At 42.4% G+C, this 23,283-nt stretch overlaps 1 protein-coding gene across 1 annotated transcript in view; it reads left to right on the top strand.

Moving 5' to 3' along the window:
- Positions 1–23,283, top strand: part of LOC122540182 (dynein axonemal heavy chain 8-like) — a 1,370,012-nt gene that overhangs the window by 554,729 nt on the left and 792,000 nt on the right. The window contains exons 30-31 of the mRNA XM_087976825.1: positions 3,189–3,293; positions 12,578–12,691. Of these exons, the coding sequence (XP_087832951.1) occupies positions 3,189–3,293; positions 12,578–12,691 (219 nt within the window). The remainder of the gene's footprint in view (positions 1–3,188; positions 3,294–12,577; positions 12,692–23,283) is intronic.

Raw genomic sequence — 23,283 nt, 5'->3', positions numbered from 1 at the left:
GGTTTAAGAAGATCTGGCACTTCTTCCTTAACCAACCTCCGACCAGGTTGTAAATTCTGGTGCAGCTTTCTAGCCTCCACTACACTTTCCATTACCATTCCAACAACATTCATTGGCTTATCCTGTTTTCCTACATATGGCTATCCAGTGCTTTTTTCTAACTCACCAACATTGTAATTTCATGCGACCTATTTTATTGCAGTGAAAACACCAGAGCTTTTAACTTCTCTTTCCCCTTCAAGGGTTCTGTTTTACCCTGTGGTAAGTTACCATAATTTCTCCACCGAGATCTTCCTTTCCCTTTCCATACGAGAAGTTCATTTCATCAATTTCAATCCCTTACAGATTGAAATTGATTTTGGAAGCCAAACTTTGACTTATGGACCAACACATAATCATAAGTCATTTCAGTTGCGAATCTTACTGTTTTAACTCTCTGCTCATCCGCAGAGTACTCACTAGAGTCATAGTCATAGAGATGTACAGCACAGAAACAGATCCTTCAGTCCAACACGTCCATGTCAACCAGACATCCTCTCCTAAACTACTCCCATTTGCCAGCACTTGGCCTGTATCTCTCTAAACCCTTCTTATTCATGTACCCATCCATATGCCTTTTAAATGTTGTATTTGTACCAGCTTCCACCATTTCCTCTGGCAGCCCATTCCTCACATGCACTACCCTATGTGTAAAAAAATTGCCCCTTAAGTCCCTTTCATATCTTTCCCCTGTCACACTAAACTTGCACCCTCTAAGTTTTGGATTCTCTCACCCCAGGGAAACAGCCTTGTCTATTTACCCTATCCATACCCCTCATGATTTTATAAACCTCTATAAGGTCACCCCTCAGCCTCCAATGCCCCCACCTATTCAGCCTCTCCCTATAGCTCAAATCCTCTAACCCTGTCAGCATCCTTGTAAATCTCTTCTGAGCCCTTGCAAGTCTCACAAAATCCTTCCGGTAGGAATGAGACCAGAATTGCATGCAATATTCCAAAAGTGGCCTAACTAATGCCCTGTATAGCCGCACCATGACCTCCCAACTCCTATACTCAGTGCTCTGACCAATAAAGGAAAGCATACTAAATATCCACTTCACTATGCTATATACCTGTGACTCTACATTCAAGGAACTATGGACCTTCACTCTAAGGTCTCTTTATTCAGCAACACTCCCCACAACCTTGCCATTAAGTTGATAAGTTCTGCTCTGATTCGCTTTTCCAAAATGCAGCACCTCACATTTCTCTAAATTATATTCCATCTGTCACTCCTCAGCCTATTGGCCCATCTGATCAAGATTCTCTTGTACTCTGAGGTAACCTTCGTTCTCCACTACACCTGATGTCATCTGCAAACTTACTAAGCATATCTCTTATGTTCACGTGAAGTGAATTTTTGAACTCTTCCAAAATAATCATCTTTCAGAGCACCATTGGTTTGCTTTGATTTTAATGCCCTTATCCACCGATCAAAATTACTTTTCACTTTATACATATAATAGCATTCTGGCTATTTGCAGATGATATAGAGATTGGTAGAGGGACAGCATTTTGGACCAGGCCAGACACCCCCAATACATCAAGAAAGTCCCCCAGACCTGACCTTTGCTAGTTGTTTTAAGCAGGTGTAACACAGTAATTCCAGGAGGGATGCAGCTGGTCAAACCACTTAGTTTTAAACAAAATGGAATTTATTTACAAGATTACCGAATGAAACACAAATAAAAGAGAACAGAAGACAGAATAACATAACATATCCAAAACCCCAACAGATTATACCAACTTAATAATGCTGTTCCAAATACTTGCAACAGTCCCATAAACATCCCTTGGCGCAAAAGGTAAAATCAGACACAGGATCTTACAGGAGACAAGGCAGAGAGAGGGAGAGTTAGCATGAACCTGCTTCTCTTCGGTCCAGCAGCTTCACAACTCACTGAATAGTGAATAGCCAGTCTGCCAAAAAAATCAACTCAAATAAAAGAAAAAACTGAGCTTGGAGAACTGGCCACATTCTCATTGTACCAGTGTTTTATTTTAAATAACTTGAAAGCCTTTTGCCTGAGACAGCATCTGTTAGGTATAATCAAAGTGGCCCTAAAACCTATTCAACCCCAGATGTTTCAGAACCTGTGTCTTTATGACATCCTGAAAATAAACAAGGACAACATAACCTTGTTAAAAGAGCAGCATCATCACAACAGATAGTATTGAGGAGGCAGGGAGACTGCAGAAGGATTTAGACAGGTTGGGACAGTGAGCAAAAAAGTGGCAGATGGAGTACAATGTAGGAAAGCGCGAGGTCATGCACTTTGGTAGTAAGAATAAAGGCATGGACTATTTTCTAAATGGGGAGAAAATTTAGAAATCTGAACTGCAAAGAGACTTGGGAGTCCTGGTCCAGGATTCTCTCAAGGTAAACTTGCAGGTTGAATCAGTAATTAGGAAGACAATTGCAATGATGGCATTTATTTTGAGAAAATTTGAATATAAAAGCAGGGATGTACTTCTGAGACTCTATAAGGCTCTCGTCAGGTCAAATTTGGAATATTGTGCGCAGTTTTGGACCCTATAACTCAAGAAGGATGTACTTGTCCTGGGTGTGTTCAGAGGCGGTTCGCGAGAATGATCCCAGGAATGCAAAGCTTAACATATGAAGAATGTTTTAGCACTCTGGGTCTATACTTGATGGAGTTCAGAAGGATGAGGGGCAATCCAATTGAAACTTACAGAATGCTGAAAGGCCTGGATAGAGTAGATGTTGGGAAGATGTTTCTATTGGTAGGAGAGACTAGGACCTAAGGGTATAGACTTAGAGTAAAGCGAAGACCTTTTGGAATGGAGATAAGGAGAAACTTCTTCAGCCCGAGAATGGTGAATCTATGGAATTCATTAACACAGAAGAACTATGGAGGCCAGGTCACTGAGTATATTTAAGCCTGAGATGGATAGGTTCTTGACTTCAACTATGTCTTGATATCTTGTGGAGTGAATTGAATTGGCTGAAGACTGGTGTCTGTGATGCTAGAGATTGAGAGTTATGGGGAGAAAGCGAGAGAATGTGTTGAGAAACTTATCAGACACGATTGAATGGCGGAGCAGACTCAATGGGTTGAATGGCCTAATTTCTACTCCTATGACTTATGGTCTTATTGTATTATGGTTTGTTACTGTTTTCTATGTAGGAAGCATATAGCATCCTGAATAAGTATGGAATGGAGATTTCAAAGGAGGAAACAGAAGAAGTTGATACTCTTCGGTACTTTTTCAATAAATTACAAGTCAAAGCTGTGAGTATTGTACTTTTATCTTCAAATAATATGTTATAAACAGTCAATGCAAAATCTATGGGAAATTTCATATTGATTAATATTCTGAGCTAATTGCTAAATATATGCTTATCATTGTAATTCCCATAAATTATTCACACTTATTTGTGACCAAGTTTCTCACTTTCAGCTGGATATTAAATTTTATCATGTTATGATCACTACTGCCATGGGGATCTGTTACTTACTCTGAAATCATTTATTAAACCTGCCTTATTACTCATTACCGGATCTAAGATAGCATGTACCCTGGTTGGGTCTATGACATTGCTTTCAGACACTACCCCTCATGGACTTTATGAATTTGTGTTTGTAGCAATCCTTTCAAACATGATTAACCCAAATCACCATGAAGATTCAAGTCATCTTTCATTATTTCTCTCTGTATATCATTCAAACTCATGAACAGCCCAAAGGGAGTGACCCTGGGGCCTGAAAAGTGGATCCAATGGTCTCTAGCATCACAGACACCAGTCTTCAGCCAATTCGATTCACTCCACAAGATATCAAGATGCAGTTGGAGTCACTGGATACTGCAAAGACTAAGTTAACATTCCAGTTTTGACAAAGGGTCAGTTAGACTCGAAACGTCAGCTCTTTTCTCTCCTTACAGATGCTGCCAGACCTGCTGAGATTTTCCAGCACTTTCTCTTTTGGTTTCAGATTCCAGCATCTGCAGTAATTTGCTTTTTTCCAGTTCTTGTGCTCCAGAACTTGCCTGTACAGGCACAACATTGGCATCTACCAAAGGATATGGAACCCAAAGGATATGCAAATATGTCCTGTACAAACAAAACTAGACAAATCCAACCCAGCCAATTACCGCTTCAACAGTTTATTCTCGATCATCGGTAAAGCTTTGGAAAGTGCAATCAATAGTGCTATCGAGATGCTCCTGCTCAGCAATAACCTGTTCACGAATGCCCAGTTTGGTTCCTGCCAGGACCAGTCAATTCTTGATCTCATTACAGCCTTGGTTTAATGACAGACAAAGAGCTGACTTCCAGAGATGGGGTAAATGTGATTGCCCTTGACATCAAGGCCACATTTTACAGAGTGTGACATCAAAGAATTCTACTTAAACTGCAATCACTGGGAATCAGAGCAAACCTCTCAGCTGGTTGGAGTCATATTTAGCACCAAGGAAGATGATTGCAGTTGTCTGAAATCACGCAGCTCAGTCCCAGGATACCTGCAGGTGCCATCTTCTGCTGCTTCATCATAAAGTCATAAGTGGAAACATTCGCTGACAACTGCACAGTGTTCAGCATCATTCTTGACACCTCAGACATTGAAGTTGTTCAAATACAGCAAGATCTGGAGAATATCCAGGCCAGAGCTGACAAGTGGCTCATAATATACATGCTACATAAATTCAAGGCAATAACCATATACAACAAGCGAGAGACCAGCTATTGTCCGTTGACATTCAATGGCATTACCATCACTGAATTCCCCACTATCAATATCCTGGCATTCACTATTGATCAGAAATTGAACTGGTTTAGCTATATAAATACCACAGTTTAAGAGAAGGTCAGAGGCTGGGAATCTTGCAAGAGTAACTCACTACTGATCTGACAAAGCCTGTCCACCATCTACAAAGCACAAATCAGAAGTGTGAAGGAATATTCCTTACTTGCTTGAATAAGTGCAGCTCCAAAAAATACTCAAGAAGCTTGCATCATCCAGGACAAATCAATCCTGTTGATTGGCATCACATCTGCAAACGTTTACTCCCCCCACCAGCAACAGCAGCAGCAATGTGTACTGTCCACCAATTCTCAAGCAGAAATTCTCCATGGCTCCTTAGACAGCACTCTAACCCATCTATCTAGAAAGACAAGTGTGGTAGGTACGTGTGAACACCAATATCTGTAGGTTCTCCTCAAAGCCACTGACTATTGAGACTCGGAAATATATTTCCATTCCTATAGTGTTGCTCACTCAAAATCCTGAAACTCTCTTTCTAATAACATTGTCTATCTGCCTAGAGCACCTGGAATGCTGCAGTTTAAGAGGTTAAAAATCACACAGAACCAGGTTACAGTCCAACACGTTTATTTGGAAGTGCTAGCTTTCGGAGCACTGCTCCTTCGTCAGGTATGAACTTGCTCTCCAAGGTCTATTTGTTCGGCAGCACTCCTCAGGACCTTACCATTAAGTGTATAAGACCTGCCCTGATTTACCTTTCCAAAATGCAGCACCACACATTTCTCTAAATTAAACTGATCTGCCCTTCCTCTACTCATCAGCCCATCTGATCAAGGTCCCGTTGTACTCTGAGGTAACCTTCTTCTCTGCCCTGTACACCACCAATGTTGGTGTCATCCATGCTGCACATCGCTAATCACAGGCCTCCAGTCGGTAAAGCAACCCTCCACTACTACTCTCCTACTTTTGATGGTTTCCTCACTATCTGACCAGTAGAACATAGAACATAGAACATTACAGCGCAGTACAGGCCCTTCGGCCCTCGATGTTGCGCCGACCTGTCACACTACTCTGAAGCCCATCCCACCTACACTATTCCATGTACGTCCATATGCCTGTCCAATGACGACTTAAATGCACTTAAACTTAGCGAATCTACTACCGTTGCAGGCAAAGCATTCCATACCCTTACTACTCTCTGAGTAAAGAAACTACCTCTGACATCTGTCTTATACCTATCTCCCCTCACTTTAAAGTTGTGTACCCTCGTGTTTGCCGTCCCCATACTTAGAAAAAGGCTCTCCCTGTCCACACTATCTAACCCTCTGATTATCTTGTATGTCTCTATTAAGTCACCTCTCAACTTTCTTCTCTCTAACGAGAACAGCCTCAAGGCCCTCAGCTTTTCCTCGTAAGACATTCCTTCCATACCAGGCAACGTCCTAGTAAATCTCCTCTGCACCCTTTCCAAAGCTTCCACATCCTTCTTATAATGCGGTGACCAGAACTGTACACAATACTCCAAATGTGGCCGTAGCAGAGCTTTGTACAGCTGCAGCATAACCTCCTGGTTCTGGAACTCAATCCCTCTATTAACAAAGGCCAAAACACTGTATGCCTTCTTAACAACCCTGTCAATCTGGGTGGCAACTTTCAAGGATCTGTGTACATGGACACCGAGATCTCTCTGCTCATCTGCACTCCCAAGAATCTTACCATTAGCCCAGTACTTTGCATTCCGATTACTCCATCCAAAGTGTATCACCTCACACTTGTCCACATTAAACTCCATTTGCCACCTCTCAGCCTAGCTCTGCATCCTATCTATGTCTCTCTGCAACCTACTACATCCTTTGTCACTATCCACAACTCCACCGACCTTAGTGTCGTCTGCAGATTTACTAACCCACCCTTCTAAGCCCTCATCCAGGTCATTTATAAAAATGACGAACAGCAGTGGACCCAACACCGACCCTTGTGGTACGCCGCTAGTAACTGGACACCACGATGAACATGTTCCATCAACTACATCCCTCTGTTTTCTTTCAGCAAGCCAATTACTGATCCAAACTGCTATGTCTCCCACAATCCCATTCCTCCGCATTTTGTATAATAGCCTACTGTGGGGAATCTTATCGAACGCCTTGCTGAAATCCATATACACCACATCAACCTGTTTACTCTCATCTACCTGTTTGGTCACTTTGTCAAAAAACTCAATAAGACTCGTTAGGCACGACCTACCCTTCACAAAACTGTGCTGACTGTCCCTGATCAGATTATTCTTTTCTAGATGATTATAAATCCTATCTCTTATAACCTTTTCCAACACTTTACCTACAAATGAAGTGAGACTCACTGGTCTGTAATTACCAGGGTTGTCTCTATTACCCTTTTTGAACAAGGGAATCACATTTGCTGTCCTCCAGTCCTTAGGCACTATTCCTGTAGACAATGATGATTTGAAGATCAATGCCAAAGGCTCGGCAATCTCTTCCCTTGCTTCCCAGAGGATCCTAGAATAGATCCCATCCGGCCCAGGGGACTTGTCTATTTTCACACTCTGCAGTATTTCTAATACCTCTTCCTTGTGAACCTCAATCTTTTCTAGTTTTAGATGCAAGTATCTCTGTATCTTCCTCACCAACATTTTCATTTTCTATAGTGAACACTGTCGAAAAATATTTATTTAGTGCTTCCCCTATCTCCTCTGACTCCACACACAACTTCCCACTATTATCCTTGATTGGCCCTAATTTAAATCTTGTCATTCTTTTATTCCTGACATACCTATGGAAAGCCTTAGGGTTAACCCTGATCCTATCCGCCAACAACTTCTCATGTCTCCTCTTGGCTCTTCTGAGCTCTCTTTTTAGGTCCTTCCTGACTTCCTTGTAACCCTCAAGCGCCCTGAGTTTTCACATTCTGTCCTAACATAAGCCTTCTTCTTCTTCTTGACCAGGGATTCCACTTCCTTAGTAAACCACGGCTCACGCAACCCTGCCTGACAGGTACATACTTATCTAGGACACACAGGAGCTTTTGCTTGAATAAGCTCCACATTTTTAATGTGCTCATCCCCTGCAGTTTCCTTCCCCATTCTACGCTTCCTAAATCTTTCCCAATTGCATCGTAATTTCCCTTCCCCCAGCTGTAACTCTTGCTCGGTGGAGTACACCTATCTCTTTCCATCATTAAAATAAACCTGACAGAATTGTGATCGCTGTCTCCAAAGTGCTCACCTACTTCCAAATCTAACACCTGGCCAGGCTCGTTACCCAGTACCAAATCTAAAGTAGCTTCGCCCGTTGTAGGCCTGTCTACATACTGTGTCAGGAAGCCCTCCTGCACACACTGGACAAAAAGTGACCCATCTATAGTACTTGTACTGTAGTGATCCCAGTCAATATTTGGATAGTTGAAGTCCCCCATGACATCTACCCTGCCTCTCTCAGTCCTATCGAGAATCATCTTTGCTATCTTTTCTTCTACACCTCTGGGAGTACTCGGAGGCCTATAGAAAACTCCCAGCATGGTGATTTCTCCTTCCCTGTTTCTAAGCTCAGCCCATACTACCTCAGTTAACGAGTCCCCAAACATCCTTTCTACAACTGTAATATTGTCCATGATCAACAATGCCATATCTCCCCCCTTTTACTATCTTCTCTGTTCTTACTGAAATATCTGAATCCCGGAACCTGCAACAGCCATTCCTGTCCCTGCTCTATCCATGTCTCCGTAATGGCCACAACATTGAAGTCCCAGGTACCAACCCACGCTGCCAGTTCACCCACTTTATTTCGGATGCTCCTCGCATTGAAGTACACATACTTCAAACCAGGTTCTCGCCAGTGTCAGATACTTGATTTTGGGACTCCCTACTCTGATCCTCTTCTGTACCTGTCCTACAATTTTGGTTCCCATCCCCCTGCTGTATTAATTTAAATCCACCTTAATAGCATTATTGAATTTCCCACCAAGGGTATTGGTACCCCTCTGGTTTAGATGAAGACCATCCTGCTTGTAGAGGTCCCACCTACCCCAGAAAGAGCTCCAATTATCCAAAAACTCCAAACCCTCCCTCCTGTTACCACGTGTTCAACTCCTTTCTCTCCCTATTCCTCACCTCACTTGCACGTGGCATGCGCAGCAAACCAGGAAAACAACTCTGTTTGTCCGAGCTCTAAGCTTCCATCCTAGCTCCCTGAATTTTTGCCTCAAGTCCCCATCTCTCTTCCGACCTATGTCATTGGTGCCAATGTGGACCACGACTTGGGGCTGCTCTCCTTCCCCCCGAAGGATCCCAAAAACACGATCAGAGTCATCATGGAAACTGGCTCCCGGGAGGCAACACACCAACTGTGAGTCTCTCTCGTCCCCAGTAGGGCCAACTGAGAAGGTATGTCCTTCAGCATTTGGCCAGTTTGTTTAGAAGTGGTGTACCAACCCACTCTTGATAAACATTGATGTCCATCACTCAGAGTACATTCTTCCCCCTTGCCATCCTTAGTGCTTTTCCAAGTGGTATTTAACATGGAGGAGCAGTGGCTCATCAATGGAAGGGATGGGATAGGTGCTGTAGGGAGTAATCAGAAGGAGATTTCTCTGCCCATGCCTGACCTGGTGCCATGAGACTTCATGCGATCCAAGGGTAATATTGAGGACACCCAGGGGAACTCCCTCCTGATCTTATGCCACTGTACTGCTGGGACAGAGCATATTCAACAATGGTGATGCATCTGTAAGATATTCTTCCACAAGTATGACTGTTTCAGGCTGTTGCATGTCTAATCTGTGGTCAATCCTCCAAATTTTGAAACAGGCCCTGATGCTGTAAGTATGTCATAGAGTCATAAAGTTATGCAATGTGGAAACAGACCCTTCGGTCCAACTAGTTCCCATTGATCAGGCCCTTTTTAAATGTTTCCCCTTTCAACTTAAACCTATATTGTCTAGTTTTGAACTCCCCCACCCTAGGAAAAAAACCTTGGCTATTCACCCCTATCTATGCCCCTCATGACTGATTGATTGATTTTTGTCACATTTACCATGATAAAGTGAGAAGTGATGTTTTACATGCGATACAGGCAGTTCATACCTTACAAAATGCATCAGGGTAGCAGGACAGATTGCAGAATACACTGTTACACCTGCAGAGAAATTGCAGAAAAAGAGATCAGAACTAACATTTGGGAGATCCATTCAAAAGTCTGATAACAGCAGGGAAATAGCTGTTCTTGAATCTGTGTGTAGGTATATTCAAACTTTTATATCTACTGCCTGATGGAAAAGGCAGTTGATTCTGAACTGCCCTATGAAATGGCTTAGTAAACAACTTAGTTTAGATTAAAAATCACACAGTGCCAGGTTATAGTCCAACACGTTTATTTGGAAGCATGAGCTTTTAGAACCCTGCTCCTTCATCAGGTAGCTATCAGCACTCCAAAAGCTAGCGCTTCCAAATAAACCTGTTGAACTATGGCTTGGTGTTGTGCGATTTTTAACTTTGTCCATCTCAGTCCAACACCAGCACCTCCATATCAAACCAAGTTAATGAGATTGCATCTGTAGTACTGTGCACAGTTTTGGTTTCATTTCAAAAATGTTCAATTTCTTTAAAAGCAGTACACATTCTATTCACTTGACTCATTTCTGAGGTAAAGGACTTAGTTATGCATGTATTGTATCTATAGTTCTGGTTTGATCGGGAGAAGGGCTGTGTTTTCTAGTCTGACTGCTTCTGTTGAGATGGGAGAGCCCATCGATGTGCCGTTAATTAATTGGTATATCTGGCCATTGAAGCCAAAGTGGATGGTGAGCGTAAGTCTAGTAGCTTAAGTATGTTGTCTGTGCTAATGGTGTTACATGAATTCATTGTTACTGGATCCTCAAGTAGTGTGGCAATCCATCTGAAACTACGGATATGATACGTGGATGAAACATTTGTCATCATCAAAAATGAAAGACTCGGGGAAACACACCACCTCATTAACAGTATAGTCACTGGCATCACATTTACCAGGGAGGAAGACAACAACCACCAACTCCCATTCTGAGATGTCATGGTAGAACAGATGACCAACAGAGGATCTACAACCAAAGTACTCAAGAAACCAACCCACACAGACTAGATCTTCAATTACAATAGCAACCACCCCAACGACCACAAATGGAGCTGTGTCAGACCACGATTCAAAAAAGCTGTGACACACTGCAGCACACCTGATCTGCGCAAGGAAGAGGATGAGACTTACACAAAGTCTTTGCTAACAGTGGATACCCCATCAGCTTTGTCCACCAATGCTGTCCAACAGACAATGCCAAAAAGACACCGTAGCCACCAACACACTGACCACCCTACTCTATGTGAAGAACGTATCAGAATTAACAACCAGGACATATTGACCACTAGATATTATGGTAGCACACGAACCAACAGCCACACTACACCAATTACTTAACATAACAAAGGACCTCATATCCACAACACGTAGAATCAATGTGGTGTACAAAATCCCTTGCAAGAACTGCAGCAAGAATTACATGGGACAAATGGGAAGAAAACTAGCCAACCGACTTCACAAACATCAACTAGCAACTAAACAACAGGATCCATTCTCCCTCATCATTGTCCACACAGACCAAGAGGACAATCAATTTGACTATGACAACATAACCATCCTAGGACAAGCCAACTAGAGACATGGAAGAGAGTACTTGGAAACTTGGTTTTCAACCAAAAAGGCCATCAACAAACACACTGTACAAATTGCTGGAACAAAGACCCAGAAGTGACACTCACCCCAATAGATCGGACCACATAAAAAACAAACAGGACAGAACAACAGTGCTTCATGGAAGTTGCACTGATGATGTTACCCAGCATGGTAATGAAATGTCTGCATGATAACCCAGCAGCTCGGTGAGCTAACCAACTACATGAATCACAACCTAAGCTACAGATCTTTGCAAAAATTCTAATGCTATCGCTGTAACTCAATTTACCATGAAGGAATCATGAACTGACATTCTGAGTAATTAAATAACTGCTGTTATTAAACTTCAGTTAAATTACTTCTTAGAGGTTCAATAAAAATCCATATCCTTCAATCTTTTTGGGATTCAGTGAATTTTGGCAAATCTTTGATAATGGTATATATAGCGATGGAGAGTTTTGAAGCAGGGATTAGCATACAGCCCAGAATGAAAAAAGAAATGTGAATTTTCTTTTTTCCCATTATGAAGTTAGTTCTCCTGAAACCAATTTCAAGAGTACCACTGTAGGCTTGAGTCTGCAGACAATCTGAATTGAAGTTGAGATGTAATGGCCCACATGCTGCCAGACCTGCACAATTTCATCAACATTTTGTGTATTTGGCTCAACAATTTGTCGGATTTATCAGCTAACTAATTGAAAAGTATTTCTTCTCGCTTTAGTTACTATATAACCTGACACAACATTCCCAAAGAAAATTTCCAAAGCTCACACCAAGAGCATTATTGAAAGTCTTTTTCTGATGTATGTTATCTTATATACATTAATGGTACATATGTTGCACATTTGTATATGATTATCTCACAGCTTTATTGTTGTAATTGATTAATTTTCTTTTGTAGATTCTGAGCTGTATATTACCACTAATAGGTTCTTGTGGTTTTTATAGCAAAATTTGACACTAATTCATTGGCCTTTACATTTTCTCATTTATTTTTGATTGGTTAGATCAAATTGCCAGACAAACTAAGCTGTTGTTAAGACCTGGCAGTGTAATTTTTGCTTTATTTTGTGTTGTGATTGCTTGTATTAACAGAGAAATGTGCAAGATGAACTGGTGCAAGTCCAACCCAAATTTAAGGCTAACCTGCTGGAGTCAGTGGATGTTTTTCAGAAAGAAGTGCTCAAATATGGGAGACAATATGAGAAAGTAGGTTGTACTAATATTAGATCAATGGAATTTAATGGACTAGAAAAGATTATTGTGTTTAGTTTATCCTGTCATGGGATACGGGCATCACTGGCAAGGTGGTTTGTTATCTATTATGAATCACTCATGAGAACATGGCATTGAGCTACATTCTTCAGTTTTGAAGAAGGGTCACTGGACCCAAATTATTAACTCTGCTTCCTGTTCACAGATGCTGCCTGATTGAATTTTTCTAGCAACTTGTGATTTTTTTTTGAGAATCACTGCAGTCCTTGTGATGTAGGCACACCACAATGTTGTTAGGAAGCGGGATTCAGAATGATGATCCAGTGACAGTGAAGAAGCATTGAAAGAGTTTTAAAACAATTTTTCAAGTCCAATGTGACTTTTCCTCAGAACTGAAGTTCTGAAGCAGAGCGATTGGACTCAAAACGTTAGCTCTGTTTTTCTCTCTCCACAGGTCAGTTGGATCAAGACCATTAGAAGTTGAATAAGAGTAGGCCGTTTGTCCCCTTGACCCTTCTCAGTCATTCATTCGGATTGTGGCTGATCAGATGTTCCTCATGTCCACTTTCCTGCCTTTACGTTGTAACCCCAAACAATCAAAAATCTATCTCAGCATTAAATATGCATGCAGGCTCTTCCCCAACAGCTCTCTGTGGCAGGAGTTCCAAAGAGTCTCAAGCCTAAGAGAAGAAATTCCTCCTCATCCCAGTCTTAAATTGGCATCCCTTTGTTCTGAAACTATGCCTTCTGATCCTAGACTCTCCCATGAGGGTAAACATTCTCACAGCATTTACCCTGTCAAGCCCCCTAAAAGTGTCATATATTTCAATAAGATCATTTCTCATTCTTCTGAACCCCAGCGAATAGAGTCTCATCTGCCTGGCTGAACTGGTCCTCAACCTCAACAATTTCTCCTTCCAATCCTTCCACTTCCTCTAAACCAAAGGGGTAGCCATGGACCTCCACATGGGAGCCAGCTATGCCTTCCTTTTTGTCGGAAATGTGGAACAGTCCATCTTCTGCAGTTACACCGGACCACTCCCCAACTGTTCCTCCGCTACATCGATGACTGTACTGGCACCGCCGCGTGTTCTCATGAGGGTGTCGAACAGTTCATCAACTTTACCAACATCTTCCACTCCAACCTCAAATTTATCTGGACCATCTCGGCAACCTCCCTCCCCTTCCTGGACCTCTCCATCACCATCTCTGGCGACTGACTAACCACAAACATATACTACAAGCCCACCAACTCCCACAGCTACCTGGGCTACACCTCCTCCTGCCCTACTCCTGTAAAATCGCCATCCCTTATTCCCAATTCCTCCACCTCTGCCTATTCCCAGGATGACTGATTGCACCTCAGAAATTCCCAGATGGCCTCCTTCTTCCACGATCAAAACTTCCCTTCCCATATGGTTGACGATGCCCTCCACACATCTCCACCACTTCACACACCACTGGTCTTGAACCCACCCCTCCCAATGCAACAAGGACAGTACCCCCCGAGTCCTCACCTTCCACCCCACCAATTTCCACATACAAGGCATCATCCTCCGCCACTTCTGCCACCTCCAAATGGACCCCACCACCAGAGATATATTTCCCTTCCCACCCCTAGCAGCTTTCTGAAAAGACCATTCCCTCCGCAACTCCCTCGTCAGGTCCACACCCCCCACCAGCCCACACCCCAATCCTGGCACCTTTCCCCGCCAGTGCAGGAAGTGCAAAATCTGTGCCCACACCACTCCCTTCACCTCCATCCAAGGCCCCAAGGGATCCTTCCATGTCCATCAGAAATTCACCAACACCTCTACCAATGTCATCTTCTGCATCTGTTTCATCCGGTGTGATCTCCTCTACATCGGGGAGACAGGATGCCTTCTTGCAGATCATTTCAGAGTACATCTTTGGAACACTCACACTCACCAACCCCACCGCTCCGTGGTTGAACACTTTAACTCCCCTTCCCACTCCGTCAAGGGCATGCAGATCCTGGGCCTCCTCCATCGCCAAACCGTTACCACCCGACGCCTAGAGGAGGAATGCCTCATATTCCCCTTGGGACCCTGCAACCATGTTGGATAAATGTGGATTTCACATCTTTCTCATTTCCCTATCCCCCACATTATCCCAGTCCCAAGCCTCCAACTCATTCATCACTACCCAATGTGAGGTATAACCTTCTCCCTCCTATTGCTTTCCCAGCTATCTTCCCCCAACCCCATCCCCCTCCCATTTATCTCCCAGCCCCAAACCACAAACCTCATTCTTGATGAAGGGCTTATACACAAAATGTTGATTTTCCTGCTCCTTGGATGCTGCTTGACTGGCTGCGCTTTTCCAGCACCACACTCTTGACTCTGATCTCCAGCATCTGCAGTCCTCACTTTCTCCTAGTTGACCTCAACCTGCTTACCCATGTTTGTAAGACAATCCTTTCATACCAGGAATCATCCTACTGAACTTTCTGCATACTGCCTCCAATGAAATGATATATTTTCTTTAATAAGGGGCCAAAACTGCCCAGATGTGGCTTCACCAGCACCTTGTACAGTTGCAGTAAGACTTCCATATTCTTATGCTCCAACCGCCTTGAACTAAGGGCCAACATCACATTAGCCTTCCCAATTAACTGCGGCACCTGAGTGCTACCTTTCTGTGTTTCATGCACAAACATCCTAAGTCCCTTTGTGTCACAACATTCTGCAGTTTTTCTCCATTAATTCATACTCTGTTCTTTTAATTCTCCCTTTCAAAATGAGCAACATCACATTTTCCCATATTATACTCCATTTGCCAACTTTTTGCAAATTTATGTAACCTCTAACCTGTTTGTATCCATCTTGCAAATTACCTTTCCACCTATTTGTGTTGTCTACAAATTTGGCTACAGCTTATTTGCTTCCTTTCACCATGTCATTAACATATATGTATATATTGTTAACAGCTGCAGTCCCAGCATTGATCTCTATGCAACCCCATTGTTCACAGATTGCGAATCTGAGAAGGAACTCCTTATCTCCACTCACTGTTTCCTGACCATTAGACAATACTGTCGGCTCTTATCATATGACGTAACGTATTGTGAGGAACCTTTTCAAATGCCATCTGGAAGTTCAAATACAACACCTCCATTGGTTCCGCTCTATTTGAGACTTACTTGAAAATCTAATAAATTAGTCAGATATAGAACATAGAACAGCACAGCGCAGTTCAGGCCTTTTGGACCTCGATGTTTTGCCAACTCTAAGATAGAACTAACCTACATACCCTACATTCTATTACCATCCATGTGCATATCCAGGAGTTGCTTAAAAGTCCCTAATGTATCTGACTCGACCACCACTGCTGGCAGTTCATTCCTTGCACCCACCACTCTCCATGTAAAGAATCTACCTCTGACATCTCCCCTAAACGTTCCCCCAATCATCTTAAAATGATGCCCCCTCATGATAGCCATTTCTGCCCTGGGAAAATATCTCTATCCTCTCTAACTATGCCTCTCATCATCTTGTACATCTCTGTCAAGTCACCTCTCATCCTTCTTCGCTTCAATGATAAAACCCTAGCTCCCTCAACCTTTCTTCATGAGACAAGCCCTCCAAACTAGGCAGCATCCTGGTAAATTTCCTCTGTACCCTGTCTAAAGCTACCACATCCTTCCTATAATGAGGCAACCAGAACTGAACACAATATTCCAAATGTGGTCTAACCAGGGCTTTACTGAATTGCACCATTACCTCATGGCTCTTAAATTTAGTCCCCCTGCTAATGAAAGCTAATATATGCCATATGCCTACTTAACAACCCTATCAACTTGAACGGCAACTTTGGGGGAAGCTATGGACCTCGACCCCAAGATCCTTCTGTTCCTCCACACAAACAAGAATCTTGCCTTTAACCCTGTAATCTGCATTCAAATTCAACATAAAAAATGAATCACTTCACTCTTTCCATATTGAACTACATCTGCCACTTATAAGTCCAGCCTGCATCCTGTCAATGTCCTGTTGCAACTTACAACAGTCTTCAACACTATTCACAACTCCACCAGCCTTCGTGTCATCAGCAAACTTACTAACCTACCCTTCCACTTCCTCATCCAAGTCATTTATAAAATCACAAAGAGCAGAGGTCCCATAACCGATTCCTGCGGAACACCACTGGTCACTGAGCTCCAGGCTGATTACTTCCCATCTGCTACCACTCTCATTCTTCCATGGGCCAGCCAATTCTGTATCCAGATAGACAGGTTGCGCTGTATGCCATGACTCCTGAATGAGCCCACCATGGGGAACCTTATCAAATACCTTGCTATTATCCATATATACCACATCCATTTCTTTATCATCGTCAATGTGTTTTGTCACATCCTTTAAAAATTCAGTAAGGCTTGTGAGGCTTGACCTGCCCCTCACAAAACCACGATGACTATCTATAATCAAGCTATGCTTTTCCAAATAATCATAAATCCTTTCTCGCAGAATTATCTCCAATAATTTGCCCACCATTGATGTAAGACTGACTGGTCCATAATTCCCAGGGTTACCCCTATTCCCATTCTTGAACAAGGGAATAAAATTTGCCACCCTCAAATCATCTAGCACTACTCCAGTGGACAGTGAGGTTGCAAAGATCATTGTCAAAGGCGCAGCAAGCTCTTCCCTCACTTCCCATAGAAACCTTGGGTATATGCCATTTGGCCCAGGGTACTTAACTATCCTCATGTCTTTTAAAATTTCCAGTACATCCTTCTTCTTAACCTCAACCTATTCGAGCATATCAGCCTGTTTCATGCTGTCCTCACAAATAACAAAATCCCTCTCACTAGTGAATATTGAAGCAAAGTTTTCGTTAAAGACCTCCCCTACCTCGTCCAATGCCAGAACAAGTTCCCTCCACAATCTCTGATTGGACCTACCCTCACGCTGACCATCTTCTTGTTACTCACGTAAGTGCAGAACATGTTGGGGTTTCCTTAATCCGACCCGTTAAGTCTTTTTTCATGCCCCCTTCTAGCCCTCAAGTCCATTCTAATAAAAAAGTCCATTCTTCAGTTCCTTCCTGGCTACCTTGTAACCCTCTGGAGCCCTGCCTGATCCTTGCTTCCTCCACCTTAAGTAAGCTTCCTTCTTCCTCTTGACTAGATGTTCTACATCCCTTGTCACCCAAAGTTACTTCACCCTACTGTCCCTTCCTTGCCTCAGTGGGACAAACCTATCCAATGCTCACAGGATGTACTCCCTAAACAACCTTCACATTTCTATTGTGCAGTTCCCTGAGAATATATGCTCCAAACTTATACTCCACAGTTCCTGACTAATAGCATTTTAATTCTCCCTCCCCAATTAAATATGTTCCTATACAAACCTCCCTTGATGACCTCCGTTTCTGCAATCGTTATACTGTCTCTAATTAGCAATGCCACTCCCCCACCTCCTTTACCACCTCCCTAGTCCTTTTGAAACATCTAAACCCTTGAATATCCAACAACCATTCCTACCACTGTGATATCGAAGCCTCTGTAATGGCCACAATATCATAGCTCCAAGTACTGATCCATGCTCCAAGTTTGTCATCCTTATTCCTGACATTTCTTGTGTTAAAATAGACATGCTTCAACTCATCACACTGACTGCAATCTTGCCCCATCAACTGTCTCTTTCTTCACAGACTCTCTGCATGCTGTATCTGCCTGTATACCAGTTACTCCATCCTCTGATGCATCGCTTCAGTTCACATCGACCTGCCAAACTAGTTTAACCCTCCTGAAGAGCTCTAGCAAACCCTTCGTGCAAATGTTTGTACCCCTCCAGTTCAGGTTTCCCTTTTATGAAACCATGCTGAACATACCTGGTTGGATTAGAATTTTCCAATGTGCTGCTATTACCTCCATAATAATTAAGTTTAACATTTTTCCAACAATTGGTTTTAGACTAAGCAGCCTTTTGTTATCAGTTTTTTTGTTTCCCTCCCATTTTGAATTGGCTTGTTACATTAGCAGTTTTCCAATTTCCAATATTTCTCTAGAATCTGAGGTTTATTGGAAAATTATAAGCAATTTAAGCAATGCATCCATTATCTCTGTAGCTACTTCTTTTAAGTTCCTAGGATGCAAGCCATCAGGGCCTGGGGACTTAACTGCTTTTCATCCCATGTGTTTCATCCCATTACTAATGCTAGAGTAGGGATATTGATACAAGTTCCTCCTTTGTATTCTTTAGTATTAATGGGATGTTTGAATTATCTTCCACCATAAAAAACTAATGCAAGATATCTCTTTGACTCCTTTTCCATTTTCTTGTTCTCCATAACTGCCTCCCAACATTAATTTTCTAAACAGCCTGTGTTCACTTTAATCTCTCTTCCTTTTTATGTATTTGATAAAAGTCTATTGTCGGTTTCTATATTATTCACTAATTTGTTCTCAAAGTTTATTTTATCTCTTATCTTTCTTAGTTCTGTAATGATGGATTCTGAATTTAACCTAAAACTGACTTTTGCCTCTCTATATGCTTTTCTTTCAATTTAATACTCTTCTTAACTTCCTTGGTTAGCCATAGTTGATTTATTCCTTTCTTAGGATTTTTGCTCCTTACTGGGATATGTCTTTGTGAAGAATTATGAATTCTTAAATGTCTGCCATTCCTTGTTTACTGTCTTTCTTACTAATCAATCCTCCCAGTCCACTTTAGCTAACCTTAGCCTCATTTCATTATAATTCCCTTTATTTAAGTTAAAAACAGTTGATTCGACCTAAGTTTCTCACAGTCAAATGAAATATTAAATTCTATAATTTTAAAATCACTGCATCGTAAAGGATCTTTACTCTGAAGTCATTTGTTAAATCTGTCTCATTGCCCATTACCAGATCTAAGATAAGCTGTTCCCCAGTTGGCTTTGTGACTTTGCTGTAGGAAATTATTTCAACTATGAATTTGTTCCCATAGGTAGGCTTTCCGACTTGATTGACTCAGACAACATGAAGATTTAAGACATTCATGATGATTGCAGTATTCTTCGTACATGATCCTATTATTTGTTGATTTATATGCTTTCTTACAGTGCAGTGACTGTTTGGGAATTTGTACATTAATCTTCTTTCCCTTGCTAATATTTACCTCCATCATTCGAGCCAAGATTATCTCTCACCTCTTATTAATTGTGCTACCCCACTACCTTTTCCTTCCCACCTGTTTTTTGGAAAGCTCAAAAATCCCTGAACATTAAGTTTCCAGTTTTGATCTCCTGGTAACTATATCCCTACGATGGCTACAAGTTCATATCTATTTATCTCAATTTGCACCAACAATTTGAAATACTTTATACATTAAAATGTAAAATCTTTAAGCTTGGCTTTTTCCCATCTAACCTTTTCTTGTAGCGTATCCCTCTTGCCCTCGATTATCCAGTTAACTATTTTTGCATTTTATATTTTTTCATTTATTACTGTTCTTGTTTCTCTTTTTCTTGCCACGGTGCTTAAGTTCTCACACCTGCAATTCTAGTTTAAACCTGCCACAACCACACTCTCAAATACTTACCTGAGGACTAAGTCCCAGTTGTAACCCATTCAGTTTGTACTGGTCCTACCACCCCTAGAACCATTCCAGTGTCCCAGGATTCGGTCCCATGGAGTTCAGAAAGAAATGGCCACATAGATATAGAAATGGCTTGAAAGACAGAGGGTGGTGATGGAGGTTGCTTTTCAGAGTGGAGGCCTGTGACCCAGTGGTGTGCCAAAAGAATTGGTGCTGGATCCACTGCTTTTCATCAGTTGTATAAATGATTTGGATGAGAATGTAGGAGGTATGGTTAGTTAGTTTGCAGATGACACCAAAATTGGAGGTGAAATGGACAGTGAAGAAGTTTACCTCAGAGGACAATGAGACCTTGATCAGATGGGCCAATGAGCCAAGGATTGGCAGAAGGAATTTAATTTAGAGAAATATGAGGTGCTGCTGATTTTGGAAAGGCAAATCAGAGCAGGACTTATACACTTAATAGTAAAGTCCTGGGGTGTGTTGCCAAACAAAGAGACCTTGGAGTGCAGGTTCATAGTTCCTTGAAAGTGGAGTCTCAGATAGATAGGATAGTGAAGAAGGCATTTGGTATGCATGCCTTTATTGGTCTGTGCATTGAGTATAAGAGTTAGGAGGTCATGTTGTGGCTACATGAGACATTAGTTAAGTCACTGTTGGAATACTGCATTCACTTCTGGTCTCCCTGCTGTTGGAAAGATGTTGTGAAACTTGAAAGGGTTCAGAAAGGATTTGCAAGGATTTTGCCAGGGTTGGAGGGTTTGAGCTTTAGGGAGAGGGCAAATAGGCTGGGGTTGTTTTCCCTGGAGTGTCAGAGGCTGAGGGGTGACCTTATATAGGTTTATGAAATCATGATGGGCATGGATAGGGTAAATAGCCAAGGTCTTTTCCCCAAGGTAGGGGAAGTCCAAAACTAAAGGGCATATGTTTAAGGTAAGACAGGAAAGATTTAAATAGGAAATGAGGGGCAACTTTTCGTGCAGAGGGTGGTGTGTGTATGGAATGAGCTGCCAGAGGAAGTGGTGGAGGCTGGTACAATTACGACATTTAAAAGGCATCTGAATGTGTTTAAAAATAGGAAGGTTTTAGAGGGGTATGGACCAAGTGTTAGCAAATGGGACTCAATTAATTAAGGATATCTGGTTGGCTTGGATGAGTTGGACCAAAGGATCTGTTTCCATGCTGCATGAATTTGAAACCATCTACTTTGGTAGCATGTGACACTGGTTGTAATCCTGAAATTTGAGGTCCCTACTTTTCAACTTACTTACTAATTCCCTTTATGTGGCTTTTAAAACCTCATCCCTTTTGTTAACCTACATTTTTGGTACCAACGGATGGCTACTGACTGTTCACTCTTCCCTCCAGAATGTTCTATATCTCCTCCGAGACATCCTTGACACTTGCACAATCCTGGAGTCTCATTTGCAGTTACAGGATACACAACAAAGAGCAAAGAATGATACAACACAGAAACAGGCCCTTTGGCCCACCAAGCCTGCTCCAACATATGACTCCTTTTTAAAACTAAAAACCTTTTGTCTCTTATGTGGCGAGTCCAGTTGAGTTTCTGATTAATGGTAACCCTCAGTATGTTAATAGATGGGGATATCTGCTGGGGCACAATTTGTCTTTCCAACCCCACCCAACTACCCTCTAGACATGTCACCTCTCCTGGTGGATCTGATTCATTCTCTAACATCTCACCACCCCTAGACATGACACCCTCTTCCCCTGCTCCCTCACCCTACATGAATGTGATTTCTTGCAAACACTCAAACCTAATCCTAGACACTGCATCACTTACCTGGCACCTCCTTGCCCCTGGCAACCTACTGACCTGACATCTTACACCCTATTTGCTTGGCATCATACCCATTGCCATCCTACCTACCTGATTACAATTCTGGACCTTTAAATTTCAGAATATCTCAGCTGAGTACTCTGAAAAAGGGTGCATAGATTGTACTGGAGAGAACTGTGGGAATGGAAGTAAAGCTCCATATTTCTGAAAGAGCCCTGATTGGAATCTCCTGTCAAAAAATATGAAGCTCTGTCCTTTGGCAGATCCACACTGTAGGGATTCTATGATTCTAAATCGAGCTCAATGTCGTGACTATTGGCACGTGGTCTGTTTTGAGTTCCTCATTGCACACATTAAAACCAGTTGGTTGCTCTAATGACTGATCTATCACTGATAATATAATTTACTATTTTAAATAAATTAACCCATGGAGTTAATTAATCTCTGACAAGTGATTGTTACACCACTATCATGAACCTAATTGTGATCGACCAATCAGAGTCCACTTGCCAACAATGAGCACTCCCTTCTTAGGCAGTATAAACAGAATGTTTTGACCAAATTGGCCATAAACAGGTCCAGGTAGCGGGCCGTGGAGGGGGTCGTTAAGGCCGACTGCCTGCCCCTCTTCCGCGGTTACGTTAGGGCCCGGGTGTCCTTGGAGAAGGAGCACGCGGTGTCGACCAACACCCTGGAGTTGTTCAGGGAGAGGTGGGCGCCGCAGGGAGTGGAGTGCATTATTTCTCCCTCCAATTCTATTTTGATTTAGTCCCTACCCTCCCCTTCACTGTTTTGATCACACAGCACTGCCCTTTGATGTGAAGGGCAGTGCTTGTCACTGGCCACCCGGGTGTTTTCCTATCTTCCTGGTGGTGGAAATTGAATAAAGATTTGTGCACTTTGTGTCTTCCACTGTGTCTCACACCTGCACACACACAAAAAGAGAAAAGAAAAAAAAAAACAGAATGTTTTGACCAAATTGGCCATAAACAGGTCCAGGTAGCGGGCCGTGGAGGGGGGTTGTTAGGGCTGACTGCCTGCTCCTCTTCCGTGGTTATGTTAGAGCCCGGGTGTCTCTGGAGAAGGAGCAAGCGGTGTCCACTGACACCCTGGAGTTGTTCAGGGAGAGGTGGGCGCCGCAAGGAGTGGAGTGCATTATTTCCCCCTCCAACTCTATTTTGATTTAATCCCTGCCCTCCCCTTCACTGTTTGATCACACAGCATTGCCTTTTGATGTG

This window comes from Chiloscyllium plagiosum, unplaced genomic scaffold (genome assembly GCF_037043375.1).
Source record: "Chiloscyllium plagiosum isolate Xiang-an unplaced genomic scaffold, Cpla_swu_hap1 HiC_scaffold_3, whole genome shotgun sequence".
NCBI lineage: Eukaryota > Metazoa > Chordata > Chondrichthyes > Orectolobiformes > Hemiscylliidae > Chiloscyllium > Chiloscyllium plagiosum.
The sequence above is the reverse complement of the archived record's forward strand: the minus strand, read 5'-3'. Positions and strand labels throughout refer to the sequence as shown.